Raw genomic sequence first — 17,289 nt, 5'->3', positions numbered from 1 at the left:
ATCTGAAATGTTCTTGGGAGTTCAGATTTCAAATTATGGCATGAGAGAGAAGTGTAGGGCAAAATAGAGACAAACCTATCACACATTCCTGGGAACATCTGCTTCACCTATTGGAGTGAGAATAAACCAGCTTCCTTCAGTGGAAAATGTGGCCTTTAGAAAGTGACAGAATCCAGACTTGGGTAATGTTTGAGAATGAATAAGGTCATCATCTCCAAGTTCTTGTACTACTATATGTAGAATGGATATTAAAATACATACCTTTTAGGTGCATTAATAGTGGTTATCACACATGTACATTCATATTACAAAATACTAACAAGATTGAGGTTAAGTTTGATGTAGAAAATGTCCCTCTGAGCCGGGCGTGGTGGCGCACGCTTGTAATCCCCGCGCTTGGGAGGCAGAGACAGGAGGATCACGCAGGTTCGAAGCCAGCCGCGCGCGCTGGTTTAGGAGACCCTGTTTCCAAAATGAAAATGTAAAAAATAGGTCTGGGAGTGTAGCCCGGAGGTAGAAGGGCTTCCAGGAACCCCAGTACCACCAAAAAAAAAAAAAAGAAAAGAAAAGAAAATGTCCCTCTGAGAATAGAGTTTAGTTTCCAAGAACCTATTACATTTGAACATCAAGTATTTCCCTTCTGATTTTAGTACTTCATAGTATGGTTTAAAGGGTCAAAGCAACAAAACTAACATATCTGTTTGCAATACAGAATGACTCTAAAACTTCGGTTGGTTTATTTTATTCATTAACATGAATTAAAGTATAGAAACCCCCCCCCAATTTTCATCTATGTTGTAAATACAGATTTTCCTGCCTAGAAGGCCTCAGAATCTCACAAATACTAAATTTCATAAATATGAGATCATCTCTGAATAGGCCACTGCGGGACAAGTCCAACTACAGAAGTGAGAGAGAGAAGAGAACCAATCTCTATTACCACAAAATCAGCACCTTTCATAGCCAGAAAACACCATCAGCAGAGAAACAAAAAATGTAATTTCAAGGGACAGAGAAAAAGAGGGCTGGAAAAACGAGACACCAGAAACCAGACTGCAGTGCTGTAGCCGGAGCTGCAGCGTGAAGCAGCGGGTGCCATTTTCCCTTGCAGCACCAGGCTCCAGAGAGGAAGGGAACTCATAACACTCATAACGGAGCTCAGAGCCACAGAGGAGATAAGCCGGCCTCACACCTGAGGACACGGAAGCAGCGCCTTACTGCCGGCGGGAGCGGCGAGCTCACCGGAAGGCACCAGACCAACGCACTCAACAGCCCACCAAGCTCCAGAGAGGAGCGGCGGACAGCGAGCCGAGGTGAGCCGCTGTGGGTCAGCCGGGAGGAATTCGGCAGATTTCTTGGCACAGGGAGTGTCTAAAGCTCCCAGAGGCTGGGCTCAGTACATCCTGCAGGGGCTCAGAGAGGAGCTCAAAAACAGAAAAGAAATATGCCAGCCTCACGGCCAAGGGCGCAGCAGTAGCGCCATATTGTTACCAGTGGCAGCAGCAGCGAATTCACCGAGTTCACAACAGCTCCATCTGTGCACTCAACATTGAGTCAAATTGGGGCCCCTAGAGGAGAAATCCCAGTACTGTACTCCCAGGGACTTGACCCAGTGGGGGAGTGGCAGAGGCAGAGATATCACACCATAGGAGAACGCCCAATCTGGCAATCCCCCATGGTCTAAAGCAGCCTCGATTGACTCCCAGGGTCTGAGACTCTGTGATACAACCCAGTAAAGGAGTAGTGGTGACTGAGATACCACAGACTCGAGATCCAGAGCACCTTAGAAGTCGTAGTAACCCAAGGGAAGAACCCAGAGAAGGCACAAACTTCTGAAATCATGGGAAAGAGGAATAACAATGGAGCAATGAATGCCCACAACCCCACAACATCAGTACCTGATAAAACAGAAATTAAGAGATTTCTAGAAGATCAAATAAGGAAAATAACTGTAGAAATAATAGAGGTGTGCTGGGCGTGGTGGCACACACTTGTAATCCCCGCACTTGGGAGGTGGAGACAGGAGGATCGCGCTGTTTTGGAGCCAGCCTCGCTGGCTTAAGAGACTCTGTTTCCACATAAAAATGTTAAAAAATAGGTCTGGGAGTGTAGCCTGTGGGAGTGTATACCGGAGGTAAAAGGGCTTCCAGGAACCCCAGTACCACCAGAAAAAAAAAAAAAAGAAAAGAAATAATAGAGGTGTTTCGAAAAGAATTCAGAGAGAGCCAAAGAGAGATAAAGGATGCAATTAATGAAGTAAAGTCCTCAATTCAAAGTACAAACAACCTATTAGACCACATGGAGAATAGAATCTCGCTCCTAGAAGATGATCATTCAATAAATGAACACATAGTTTCTAATTTAGAAAAAAAAATACAACAGCAGGAATCTGACATTGAAGAAATATGGGCCCATGTTAAGAGAGCTAACCTAAGAATAATTGGAATAGAGGAGAGAAAAGAAGGTGAAACCAAAGAGATCAACAATATCTTCAAGGAAGTAATAGCAGAAAATTTTCCAAACGTAGAGCAAGAGGTCAATACACAGGTCCAGGAAACTTATAGAACTCCCTTTAGACAGGATCGGAGAAGAGGATCCCCACGCCACATAATTGTCAAAATGACCAATGTGGAAGCCAAGCAGAGAATCTTAAAGGCAACAAAACCAAAGGGCCAAGTGACATTCAGAGGCAAACCAATTAAAATCACTCTAGACTTCCCAAACCAAGTCATGAAAGCCAGAAGGGCTTGGAGTAACATATACCAAACTCTGAAAGAAAACAACTTCCAGCCAAAAATTTCCTACCCAGCAAAACTTTCTATCAAATTAGATGGGGAAATAAGAAGCTTCCACGACAAATAGAAACTGAAGGAATTTATGTCTTCAAAACAGCGCTAGAGAAAATACTCAAAGAGATTAACTACAAAGAAGAAATAGGTAACACACACCAAAACCAGAGAAACAAGATTTTCCATCCAATAGACAACTAAGATTGGTTATCTGTGGAGTTTCATTATTTATGTTAGTCTTTTACCTATCTCTAAATTGTATTGTTTGCTTTTATTGTTGCTAATTTTTAGGATTTCTAGTTGGAATATTAATATACCTTCAGATATAGCATTTGGAAATATTTTATCCCATTCAATCAGTAACTTTTAACTCTGTTTACATTGTCTTTGGATATACAATATTTTTTTTATTTTTTAGGGAGTTTATTTACCCTTTTGTTGCCTATGCCATTGAAATTATATCCAAGAAATCACTGCCAATTTCAATGTTGTGAGGTTTTATGACCCAGATTTTCTTCTAAAAGTTTATAGTATTAAGATTTATATTTAGTATTAAGATTTATATTTATATTTATATATCTATTTTGAGTTAATATTTGTATATGGGATTAGGTAAGGGTCCAATTTTATTCTTTTTCATGTAATTATTATTTTTCAACAATATTTAGTTAAAAGATTAGTATTTCCTCCACCAAATGTTCATGGAAACCTTGTCAAAATAATTTGACAATATATAAAATAACTTGACAATATATGGAAGAATTTATCTCTAGGCTTTTATTTAATTCAAATGGTTTATATATCTGCCTTTAGAACAGTACTACACTGTTTCAATTATTGTAGCTTTATATGGTTTGAAATAAAAAAATATACATCTTCTAGCTTTGTTCTTCTTTGAGATTGTTTTGGGTATCTAGAGTCCATATTCCATATCAGGATAGGTTTTTTCTGAAAATAAATAAATAAATGTATGATAGTTTCACCTAAAAAAAAAAAAAAGAAAAGAAAAAAAATCCTCTGGTAAGAAAGAAAGCAAAAAGAAATATTGAAATGTTATCTTTAAGTCATCAAAAGCTTGGTATCAGACAAATAAAACTGTTATGTGAGATTATCATCGTTAATATTGGATAAATTGCTATAAAACTAGATGTCAACCACTAAGCCAAACATGGGAAGGAAGGATGGGGAGGGAACGGGGTGGGGATCGGGTAGGGGCTAACTGGGCAATGTATGCATGTATGTCTACAAAAGTATTTTCTTTATACCATTATGATGTATGAATACATTGCACCAATAAAAAGTAAATTAAAAAAATTAAAAAATAAAAAAGGCAAACTAAAGTTGCCTAGCCTTTAAGGATTAAAAATTAAATCCTACACTTGGGAGGCGGAGACAGGAAGATCGCGTAAGTTCGAAGCCAGCCGCGCTGGCTTAAGAGACTCTGTTTCCAAATAAAGTGTAAAATAGGTCTGGGAGTGTAGCCCCGAGGTAGAAGGGTTTCCAGGAACCCCAGTACCACCAAAAATAAATAAATAAATCCTAGCCTCTATAGTAGTATAGACATTTTAGGGGGTTATTTTTTGTGGTACTAGGTACTAGTGTGGTACTAGGGTAGAACCGGTTCTACCACTGAGCTGTACCCCAGCCCTATTTTATTTTCTATTTTTTAAAACAACCTCTTGCTAGGTTGCTGTGAGTGGCTTTGAATCTGAAATTCTCTAGTCTCAGACTCCCAAGTACTGGGATCAGAAGTGTGTTAACCATCCATCATGCCCAGGTTAGTGTATACATTTAAAAGTAAAGTAGACCTGGGCAACATGGTGCATGCCTGTTAATTCTAGTATTTAAGAGGCCAAGACAGGAGGATCACGGGTACAAGACCAGCCCCAGCAACTTAGTGAGACCATGTTTCAAAATAAAAAACAAAGTTGGGGGTGTATGTCAATGGTAGAATGCTCCTGGGTTCAACCCCCACTACTACACACGCTCGCGCGCGCGCGCACACACACATATACACACACACACACACACACACACACACACACACACACACACACACAGTAAATCAGATCATACTGCTTCTCTAACTCAAACTTCCCCAATTGCTTCCTCATACTGCTTCCTTAAATTGCTTTTCTAAGTCAAACTTTCTCTCTGTGTGAAAGCCAGGCCCCATGCATGGCATTTGAGACCCTACATGATCTGACCCCATGGAAGGTCTGTGAAGTTTCCCATCACTCTCCATCTTATTAACTCCACTCCAGGCACAATGGCCTCTGTGCTGCTCCCTGCACAAGAGCTCATGGCCACCTCTGGGCCCTTCCATTTACTGCCCCCTCTGTCCAGAACAGCCTCCACGCATCTGCAAAGCCTGTCTCTAGTGCGTTAGGTCTCTGCTCAGGCCTCATCCTGTCATGGAGGTGTTCCCTGGCCTCTATTTAAAGTACAACTCTCCCTTCCACCCCAGCACTGGCTGTGTCTCTTCTGGATCCCTGCCCTCCCTTGAGCTTATAGTCATCTAAGAGATAAACCAGCCACTTACTTGTTCTTGTCCTTCTCTCCCTGCTAAACTGCAAACTCTCAAGGGCAATGCTTTCTGCCAATTTATCATAATGTATCCCCAGGATCTACAAAAGTGTATAAAGATCGGTACTAAGTTATCTGTAAGTAGTTGCTAAACTGTGTAGGGAAGGTAGCCAGGGGAGGTAGAAGGAGTTCCTCCATTATGTGGAATCCGTAAAACGAACAGTAAAAAACTAAAAATGCTCAGATATATTTTTAGTGCACAAAAAGAAAAGTGGTCTATCAAAACAAGAACAAATAGATTATGTTAAAATACAGAAACTAGTTAAAGATAACTTTGAAATGCTAACAAGAAGTTATCCAAGTTTGAGAAATTATAATTATGTTTAATTCTTGACATTTTCATTTCCCAGTAATTTATAATGAATTGATATATTATTTTTTATTTACTTATTTATTTTTACTAAGGATTGAGCCCAGGGACATTCTGCCTAAGCCACACCTTCCAACCCTCTTTAGTTTTTATTTGAAACCAGGTCTCACTAGCTGCCAAAGGTTTTTCTAAGTTGCTGAGGTTGTCCTCAAACTGTGATCCTCCTGTCTCAGCCTCCCAAGTACAGGGATTACAGATCTGCACCACCCCCATTCAGTGGGCTGAATTATTTTTAAATAATGTTAGGGCTAGGGGTAGCCAATGTTAGAGTGCTTGCCTGGCATATATAAGGCCCTGGGTTAGCTCTCCAGAATCATAAAAAATATTTTTTTAAATAATAGATGCTACCTAATCCCTTCTAAATTCTATTCAAGGAAAATCTATTATTTTGGTTTAAAGAGGTCAAGAATGTCCCCTAAGCAATCTGCAGAGCTGACTCTGACTCGCTGATCACCAAAACTTTGGCAAACAGTTGTCCTTTGGTTACGTCAGTTCCAGAAGACTTGCAGATGCAGGTACCGAGGTTCTTTCACTGACAGAGGACATCTGTAGCTGATGTATCATGTTTAAAGAGAAAAACACTCCAGTTCATTTCATTCCCTTTAATATGCAAGTGCAAAAACTGTTGCTAGAGTATTTTTAATCTTCACAAAAGCAAAAACAACAACAAAAAACATTTCAAAGATACATCTGTCCGTTCATATGTAATGCTGAGGGAGAGCACAGAACCTCAAAGTAGTTATTCTCCTTTTATATTGCTAGATAAATAACTGGAAACTACTTAATATAATATGTGTTAGTATTGGGCGTATAATTAATGTTTGCAACTATTTTGTTTAAATATCTAATCTGAGTGAAAAAGAAAAAGAATGCCAGAAAGCTTCAGAACTAAAATTTTATCTCATATTTTTCACATACTTGACTTTGTTTTAGCAATTTTTTTTTTTTTTTTTACGATACTGGGGATAAAACACCCAAGCTACACCCCAGCCCTATTTTTTATTCTTTATTTTGAAACAGGGTCTCACTGAGTTGCAAAGGGGCTCACTTAAGTAGCAGAGGCTGTCTGCAAACCACGATCCTCCTGTCTTAGCCTCCCAAATGCTGGGATTATAAGTGTGCGCCACCACACTCGGCTAGCAATTTCTACAGAACATAAGAGTAGGCAGTCCAAGTGGCCTACACATGTAATCTTAGTATTTGGGAGGATGAGACAGGAGGATCACAGGTTCAAAGTCAGCCTCAGCAAATTAGTGAGGCTCTCTACAATTTAGTGAGACCCTGTTTCAAAATTTAAAAATAATAATAATAAAAATAAAGGGCTATGGGTATAGTTCAGAGGTAGGATGCCCTTTGGGTTCAATCCCCAGAGGAAGAAAGGAAGGAACAGACAAATGAACAAAATATAAGTGTAAAAAACCCTTATATTATTTGATATCTAATAGTTTAAATTTAATATGTAGCTCAAATTAATTTTCTAAAAATCTTCTAGAAAATTAGTTTTAAATTATTATAAATTATTTTTATAGAAAATTTCTAGCAATTTCTAGAAAATATAAGTGTAAAAATACACTTATTACTATTTGATGCTTAAAACTTTATTTAGTATGTGGCTCAAATTAATTTTCAGTGTTTCATTTTAAGTATAGACATCAATAGACTTAGGCACTTCATTCTTTAATATAAACAATCTGTAGTGTTGCCAGTGAAAACTGATACTGCATTTACTGAACTTTAAATCTACTTGTTAAGGATAAACTTTCATAACTCTAGCAAAAAAAAAAAATTAAAGTTCTCCCAAAAGAAAAAATATAAAGTATAAAATACTAATCATATATTATGATAAATAACAGCTATACTCCCATCAATATAAGTAAACTAAAACATTTGAAATACAGTAGGTATCTATTAGGAATGAAAATTGTAGTTTAGGAGATTAATTATCAGGAACAGGAAGTTAAATTAGTCACAAATGACAATGAAGAAAATCTATGTTGAGGTTTTTCTGTCCTAGGAGACAGCAAGCTGCCTGGCCAGTCGAGCTGCCTTCTAAACTTCAGCTTTGTTGGCTAGAATATGACTGTCTCGGCTCAGCTGTCAAGATCAGCTGGCACCACTGTGGCTCAGCCATCAGCTAGGGAGGCCTCAGGTTCCAACTCCAGATGACACTGTGCAACTCTTCTTTTTTCCTACATGTTTCACTCTGTCATCTCCCAGACTCTGACCTGTCCTACAAGAGTGGCCATCAAACTGGAAGTCCATCCACTTTCTACAGACTCAAGGAATGCAAGTAGTGTGAAGCAAAATCATTTTCCAGAATCTTTTAAAAATGAATCATCTTAAGAACACACTTCCTCCAAGATCATTTTTAAAAATTCCATTTCATCCAGGTATGGTGGTGACACTTGTAATCTCAGTGCTTGGGAGCCTAAGGCAGGAGGATCACAAGCTTGAGGCCAGCCTTAGAAATTTAGTAAAACCCTGTTTCAAAATAAAACATACACCGGGTGTGGTGGTGCATGCTTGTAATCCCTGCGCTTGAGAGGCTGAGACAGGAGGATTGCACAGGTTCAAAGGCAGCCTCAGCTACTTAGTGAGGTTCTCAGCAACAGGGTACACTGTTTCAAATAAAATATAAAAAATAGGTCTGGGAGTAGAGTCTGGAGGTAGAAAAGCCCGAGTTCCACCCCTAGTACCACAAACAAACAAACCAAATAAAACATACAAAGGGCTGTAGATGTAGCTGGAAGGCAGCGTGTCCCTGGGTTCAATCCCTAGCTACACACACACACACACACACACACACACACACACACACACACACACAAATCATAGGAGAAAGGCAAACATCTCATTGGAACTGAACCTTCCTTTGGAACAATCCTCTGGGTTGTAAACCCTGTAATGTATCCAATAAAGGAATGATTTTACATACTGTTAGCTATGGAGGATATGAATGATTAGTGACTAGGTATAAAATTATTTCACAAGTCTTAAAACAAAAGAAGTAATTGAACTGCCAATGACAAGTTATTTTAAATTATCTTGATGATTTATTACTAAATGTGTTTTAACATATAATGAAAAGGAATTTGTGGTAGACTAAATAATATCCCCTCAAAGACAAGCACATTTTAAATGCTAGAACCTGTATCATCTTCAATAAAAAAGAGGGGGAAGATGCAGATAAGATTCAATTAAGGATCTTCACTATGAGATTATTCTAGGTTGCAGATAGGATTCAATTAAGGATCTTCACTATATGGATTATTCTAAGTTATCTTGGAATGCCCTCTATCAAGATACTTGACATAGACAGAAGAGAAGATAATCTGACCATGGGGACAGAGATCGGAGTGATGCAGCCACAAAGCCATGTCACCACAATCTGCAAGAGGCAAGAAATGCATTTCTTCCTAGAGAAAGAGTACATCCCTTCTGATGCCTTGACTTCAGTCCAGTGTTACTGATTGCAGACCTCTAGAAGCATGAGGAAGTTTATTTCTGCTATTTTAAGAAAGCAATTAATAAAATTGTTGTCAAATCTTATCACATCCTAGTAGAGAAATAGTCTTTATAACTTATTAAAATAAATTTTAAAACTTTCCACAGTTCATAATAGAGATGCATTTCCAATTTAAAAAATTAAGGTTTAGTCTTTCTGTTTATATGTTTAAAATGTAAAGGAGTTACCGATTTCAATAAAAATGTAAAGAACACATTCCTTTTTTTTTTTTTTTTTTTTTTTTTTTTTGGCAGTACTATAGATGGAACCCAAGGGGCATTCTATCATTCTACCTCCAAGCTACACCCTAGGCTTATCTTGTTAAGAAAGCCACCATTGGAGTGGAAGGAGGTAGAGTTCCATGATAGAGTACTTGCTTAGGTTTGATCCACAATAGGAGAGAGAGAGACAGACAGACAGACACGGGGAGGTGAGGGGAGTGGAGAAGAGGGGAATCAAAAGAACAAGGAACAAGGAGGAGGAAGAGGAAGGAAGGAAAGAAGGAAGGAAGGAAGGAAGGAAGGAAGGGGAGGAGGAGTAGGAGGAAGAGGAGGAGGAGGAGGAGAAGGAAGAAGGAAGAATAAGAAGAGGAGGACTGAGGAGGAGGAGGGAGAGGAGGAGGAGGAAGGAAGAAGAAGAGGAAGAGAAAAAGAGACCGCCATCACTCTGAATACCTGTAATGGCCCACACTGTAATCAGTGCAAAAACTTGTCCAGATCACACCTCGTTTTACCAGCTTCTCATAAAGTTCTGATTGTATTCCAAAAATTATTATGAAATCTCTCTCTCCATCATTTTGAACTCAGAAGCAGGCACAGTGGCACATGCCTATTATCCCAGATTACATGCACTCGAGAGTCCATATCAACCTAGGCTGCTAAACTGTTGATATTTCTATCGTTGCTTCCAAAGATACTTCAGTAATTTTATGCTTTCTTTGTTAACCACCAACAAAGAAAAGTAAAAAGAGTAAAGAAAATGACTATTCATAAACCTTTTGTCTGTATCTATTTGAAGTCTTTGCCATTCAATCTATACTCTAAGAAAAACAACAATGTGAGATTTAGATTCTGTGTCCTTACCTACACCTACATGTGGTAGGTGCTCAAAAAGGGTCCAATTGTGGTCATCAATATAATGATTCTTCAAGATCAACAGCTGGCAGACATCGCGGGCTGTAATGTCACTGGGCACCTCTAAAGCCCTGCTGGTTTCATCTTCACTGTATACTTTAATCACCTGTGTCAGGAGAAACAAGAAAAAAAGCTAAAATATTCTTTTTTGAATAAATTTTATTGGATATGTGAACATGATACCATAAGATAATAGAGCTACCACCATAGTCAATATAGTGAAGTAAATTAATATATCCATCATCTCATATGGTTACCATTTTTCTGTACATGGCAAGAAGACTCAAATCTACTCATTTAGTAAAAATCCCAAATACAATATAATATTAATAGTAACCCTCATGTTATATATTAATCTGTAGACTTGTTTACCCTACTTACCTTTTAATTTTCATTCCTTATATCTCTTCTTTATTCTCCTCCCCACCCAAGTCCCTGGTGACCAATGTTTTATTCTCTATCTGAATATTTGACTTTTTTTTAAAAGAATATTCTCTGCATAATTCAGAGCATGCAATATTTTTCTTTCTGTGCCTGGCTGTTTCATTCAGCATAAATTCCTACAGATTGAGACATGTTGTGGCAAAAAGCAGAATCTCCTTTTTAAGGCTTACTAATATTCCATTGTATGTATATATTATGGGCATATACAATAGAATATAAACACATACCCCACAGTTTCTTCATCGAATACTGGGAAACATTTTGTTTCCATATCTTGGCTGTTGTTAATAATATAATTCACATGGGACTGCAAACATCTTTAAGAGGTAGTGATTTCATTTCCTTTGGGTATATACCCAAGGGATATCTAGGTCATATGGTAGTTCTATATTTTTTTTTAGAAACTTCAAAACCATTTTCCAGAGTGTCTAAACTAATATACATTCCTACCAACAGACTCTAAATCTTTTCTTTTCTTTACATCCTCACCAATATTTATCTCTTGTCTCTTTGATGATAGCCATTCTAAAATGCATGAGGTGATATTTCCTAGTGGTTTCTATTTTTACTTTCCTGATGTTTGGTGATATTCAGCACCTTTTCATATACCTGTTGGCCATTTTTCTGTCTTCTTTGGAGAAATGTATATACAGAACATTTGCCCATTTTTCTTTGATATTAAGTTGTAATAGCTCATATTAAGTTTTGGATATTGTAACTTATCACATATATGATTTGAAAAGATTTTTCCCAATCTACATGTAGCTTTTCCATTAAAATATTTTATTAAAAATAATATTCTAGATAGGAAGTCAAACTACCAAACTAATACATGTATATCTATGTTCATAGCTGCACAATTCACCATAGCCAAACTATGGAACCAGCCAAGATGTCCATCAACAGATGAATGGATTACAAAACTGTGGGATATGTACACAATGGAATTTTACTCAGCCATCAAAAAATACTCAATTACATCATTTTCAGGGAAATGGATGGAACTGGAGGACATTATGCTAAGTGAGATTAGTCAGTCACAAAAAAATAAGAAATCAGATGCTTTCCCTAATATGTGAGAGTTAGGGAGAAATGGGTCATAGGAGGAACTCTTGAAAGAGGAAATCCTATAGAGGAGCAAACAAGACAACCTAAAGGAGGGAAAAGGAGGGGGGAAGAGGAAAATCTCTAAAACACACGATGTACTTAAACATATCGAAGTCAATCACTAAGCCAAGCAAGAGAAGGAGGGACAAGGAGGGAATGGGGTGGGAATTGGGTAGGGGTTAAATCAGCGATGTGTACATGTTTGTACACACAAGATTTTTACCCCAATATTATGTTTGAATATAAGGCACCAATAAAAATTTTTAAAGGAAAAAATAATATTCTAATAAAATAACAAAGTTTTGGTTGAGATGATTATAAATTTCTTACAGTGCCTTGCACAATAATTTGTTTACACATCAAACATTACCTATCTAAATCATATTTATATGTCAAAATCACTTTAACATTTCCACTCTTTTTTCTGTGTCTAAACTAAATACCATTCAATGACTGTTCAAAAGTTATATCCACATCTGTTTAAAAGCTTTAAGCTGGGCATGGTGGTGCCTGCCTGTAGTTCCAGTACTTGGGAGGCTGAGACAGGAAAATCACAGGTTTAAGGATAGCTTTAGCAACTTAGTGAAATGCTCAGCAACTTAGCAAGACCTTGTTTCAAAATAAAAAATAAAATGGGCTGGGGGTGTATCTCAGTGGTAGAAAGCCCCTGGGTTCAATACCTAATACCAAAATAATAATTAATAATAATAATAATAAGTAATAATAATAATAATAATAGAAGTAGTAGTAGTAGTAGTAGTAGTAGTAGTAGCAAAAGCTATGCACTTCTTATCAATATTTTAAATTTTCCTCTCTGTATCTAAATCCTATAATATGGGTTATTTATTCCCAGGTATCCTAATGTAGCATAGAAAATAGAATCAGACTGCATGAAAAGATTTCTTCATTTCAGGCATGAAAGTACAGGCAAGCACTGGCTAGACACCCCTCATCTTGTTCTCCCTTGCAATTAGTTGGGCCATGGGACTAAGTTTTAGTCTGTGGTATATAAGCACAGAGAATGCCTAGCCTGTAAAATTCTCCTACAAAATATTCCTCACTGTCTTTGGCTACCTGACCCCCCCCCCCCACACACACACACACACATACACACTGAATGGAAATGGCTGCACAGACATAGAGGAAAAGAAAAGCAAGGGTCAGAATGAGGCCTTGTCCTTAACAACCACATGGAGGATGTCTAACTGGAGAAACCCACATATGGTATCCTAACATGAGCAAGAAAAACATTTCTGTTGTCTTAACGCAAGGTGAATTAAGACTCGCCTATTACATCAGTTGATGCTACCATAAATTATGCAGAAGTAGTTTCACATAAAAACTTTTTTACCTTTCTTACCAGGATAACAAAGTTGTACCCTTTGCTAGAATTCCCTCTATTAACCATTCTGTGTATTGATTAAATTAATCACAAGAAAATAAATACCTTTGACAAGAGTATGTCAGTATTATATGGCCCTTTTAAATATTATCCAAAAACATAAGAAAGTTTAAAAATTCTTAAGTGGTAGGGTGCCAACGTACTTGTTGGCTTTGGGTGCCAGGTGCCTACTGTTCTTCAAGCAGCATCCTGATTTCCTTTTAGAACACCAAACCTTCCCTCACCAAGCATCCTCTGTTTCTCTGGCAGCCCTTCCTTCAGCTCAACCATAGTGGGCTAGATCTGCTCTAACTGAACTGTAGGAACTAGCTATTAAACATTCTGGGATTGTGCAAGCCAGGCATCTTGAAATTAGCCATGATAGAAATATTTACACTTAAAGAAACTAGTAAATACTACAACTGACTAAAACAAATAAATAAATATTAGAGAAAGTTTTACCAGTGTATAACTGCTTCAGCTCCAAGGTGAAAGACACTTCCCAGTTTGACCAACCAGTACCCAGAGTCCCCCTGACAGTAGTGATTTTTTAAAGAGGAACATGTGACCTACTCAGAGCCAGTTGGAATCAATCTAAAGATCAGTAACCAGAGTGAGCTCTTCTTTCTCCTGGACCCAAGGGTGGGAAGAATGTAGGCGGGAGCTGCTATTCACAAAGAGAGTAAGTGTGGACAAATAAGGTAGACCAGACCATACTGCAACTGACTGTGCCCCCAAATTCATAGGTTATAGGTTGGAACTTTTGGAGGTAATGAGTCATGCGGGTGGAGCCAGAATGGGATTAGTGTCTTAGGAAACAGATCAATCGGTGATTCTGGACAAATATGACAAGTACTGGCAACCCATTCCTTCCTGGCCACACATGATACCCTCTACCAGAAACACACTTCAGTGTTCCACCCATTAACAACATGCTTTCTTTGGCCAATTCCTCCTTACATTTGGCCCAAGGTCCAATGGAACCCCCTCCAGAAAGTCTACCCTGAATACCCAAGGGTTTGCAATGTGCCCCTCTTATGAGCTGTTATTTTACAGTTATCTGTTTGCATGTCTTTCCTTCAACTATGCTAACAAGTTCCTTTAGGAAAATATCTGTTTATTCACCAATTATAACTGTATCGCAAGAAAGTAGGCTGGGCAAAGCTGGCCACAGAGAGAATGACCTTTGTACTCACTGCAAAACCTACCAGAATGTTCTACAGAGCAAGCACTCAATAGATGTTTATAACACTTAGTTTAAAAATATTCCCTGTTGTGAACTATACAATTACTTAATTTTTTTATAGTACTGAAGATGGAACCCAGGGGAATTCTACCTCCGAGCTATATCCCCAGACATATTTTTGATTCTTTTTTTTTTTTGGTTTTGGTTTTTGTTTTGTTTGTTTGTTTGTTTGTTTGTTGGTGGTACTAGGGAGGGAACCCAGGAGCCTTCTACAACAGGCTACACTACCAGACCTATTTTATATTTTATTTGGAAACAGGGTCTCTTAAACCAGCTGAGGCTGCCCGATCCTCCTGTCTCAGCCTCCCAAGCATGGAGATTACAAGCATGCGCCACCACTCCCAGATTTTGATAATTTATTTTGAAACAGGGTCTCACTGAGTTGCAAAGGGCCTCACTAAGCAGCTGAGGCTGTCCACGAACCTCAATCCTCCTGTCTCAGCCTCTCAGGTACTGGAATTACATGTGTGAGCCACCACACCCAGCTACAATTACTTAAAATTACTGAAAATAAAATATCAATTTTCAGGAAATTAAAATTCTTCTCAATAAGGAAGAGATATAAGATTTTTTCGTCATAAAAAAATATCCTAGGTAAAAACTGACTCGAAACGGCAATTCTGAGTTTTGAAGTCTTAGAGTCATATAAAAACATAAAGTCATATGAACAAAGTTATCAAAATACGCTTTCAAGACCTCTTATAATTGTCTCTGAATCTTCATTTAAAATTTTTAACTTAAAATATATAGTTGACTATGATGCCAATAGCTGTGTGCAGTCTCAGTGTTTCCCACGTTTGCCTCTGGGTGAGGTATTGTTTATAAGCCTAGCTTCAGTATTGTGGGTGCTAGACAACTGACAGCATTCTTTAGGATATTTCCCCCCTGTATCCATACTACTGTGATCACAACTGACCAGCCCAGTCACTGGTAAGTGCTCCTGCCAAAGACAGCAGGAAAATGGTCACTCCTGAGAGGTCAGGAGGATGGACTCTGGGGCTGCTCCTTCACCCCCGCAATGAGGAGTCGCTGTTTCTGTATGCACATTTCACACCAAGAACTGGGAGACTGAAGAGAGCTGTGGCTACTGCGGGGGTCCCTCACACCTCATGACAACCCCCGCATGTTTTCTTACAGAAAACTCTCATCACCTGGGGTCACAGAAGCATGTCTCTTATTTTGCATGCTCTTTTTAATTTTTTTTTTTTTTTTTAGGGAACTCAAGAAAATGCAAAAGCAGGACATTCAGAAACCAAAGTCGGAATTGAAGGGGAAAAAAAGGGGGGGGGGTAAGAACAAAGAAAAACAAAGCAGAAGGTAAAGCTGGGGAAAATGAGAAACTTGGCTAGCCAATCTGGAACTGTCATTATTTTGTTCAGACTATGTTGTGACAAATTTGCAGGAAATAAATGGCCAAGAATTGAGAGACACAAATTTGGAGGGCCCAGGCCAACTTAAATCTCTGGAGTAGGCACATGTATTCATTTTTAAGAGAATACTTAATGAGAAAAAATTAAATACTTTTGTTTGAACTTCATTTTGAGACCTTATTTTTTAAAATCTTATTTTAGCCAGGCGTGGTGGCGCACGCTTGTGATCCCCGCGCTTGGGAGGCGGAGACAGGAGGGTCACACAGGTTCGAAGCCAGCCACGCTGGCTTAAGAGACCCTGTTTCCAAATAAAATATAAAATAGGTCTGGGGGTGTAGCCTGGAGGTAGAAGAGTTTCTAGGAACCCCAATACCACAAAAAATAATTCTATTTAATGCTGATAATTTTCCAAAATGCACATTCATCTATAAATGGTAAAATTATATCCAGGTTAATATCCCGCAAGAGTAAGCCCCTGATATCTCTAAGATCTATCCAATAATTATAAAATGTTTATACTATTGATAGAATAACATCATTAACTATTTTATTTCTTTTTATTTCTCCTTTAAATATGTAAAAAAGAAAAAGGCAATCTAAACCTTAACTCTCTAGTAGTGCTGAATATATGTCTTTCCAAAAATATCACCATACTTCATCACCTTCCAATTTAATGAAAAGTCAACTCATCACAAAAGCTACATTACTGGTACATGTTAAATCTAAGTTAAAGACTTTTAGGATCATGTAAAATCAAATAGTGGAGCCATTCTTGACAATCATTAGAGCCAAATATTGGTATACTGTTTCCCCTGCATTCTATGAAGTAAAAAGGTTTGAAGTTTATATTACCATGCTATTTAATAAAGGTATATTATACATTTCCAGTCAATTCCCCAAATTCCCAGCTTGCTTTATAAAATGAAAAAAAATAAAATAAAATGAGAAGATATTATATCAATTTAACTATAAATCCATTTGAAACTATATGTCAACAGGAAGAACACCTTCCTAAGCCATCAAGAAGAATCAGGATGAACCTTATTTCATGAAGGAATTGAAAGTTGACTAAGGAGAGAAGCGGGCTCTGATAAGATCTGCCTGTCACACCCCACCAGCATGCACAGATTGAATGCTCAAGGAAAGCCAACAATGTGTACAACGGTGATGTTGGGAAATGCTTCTGTGCCGCCGCTCTCATGACAATCTGAACAACCTTGGCCTTTGGAGTAGTTAACAGCTTCAACAACTGTTCTGTGTGCATGTGGCATAGAGTAATTAAAATGCAACCGCCACAGTAGCCTCTGCAGGGATATACTGTGCTGGACTGTGAGTGGAACAAAGCTGGGTTGACTCCC

The 17,289-nt window shown here is 38.1% G+C and overlaps 1 protein-coding gene across 2 annotated transcripts in view; it reads right to left on the bottom strand.

Moving 5' to 3' along the window:
• Positions 1-17,289, bottom strand: part of GRB14 (growth factor receptor bound protein 14) — a gene marked incomplete at both ends in the record, with an annotated part of 131,410 nt that overhangs the window by 42,780 nt on the left and 71,341 nt on the right. For both annotated transcript variants that reach the window (XM_080688989.1, XM_080688990.1), the window contains one exon: positions 10,333-10,489. In XM_080688989.1, coding sequence (XP_080545115.1) covers positions 10,333-10,489 — 157 coding nt within the window. The remainder of the gene's footprint in view (positions 1-10,332; positions 10,490-17,289) is intronic.

Source organism: Muscardinus avellanarius (genome assembly GCF_963383645.1).
Source record: "Muscardinus avellanarius genome assembly, chromosome: 2".
NCBI lineage: Eukaryota > Metazoa > Chordata > Mammalia > Rodentia > Gliridae > Muscardinus > Muscardinus avellanarius.
Note: the sequence above shows the minus strand (reverse complement) of the source record. Positions and strands in the feature narration are given on the sequence as shown.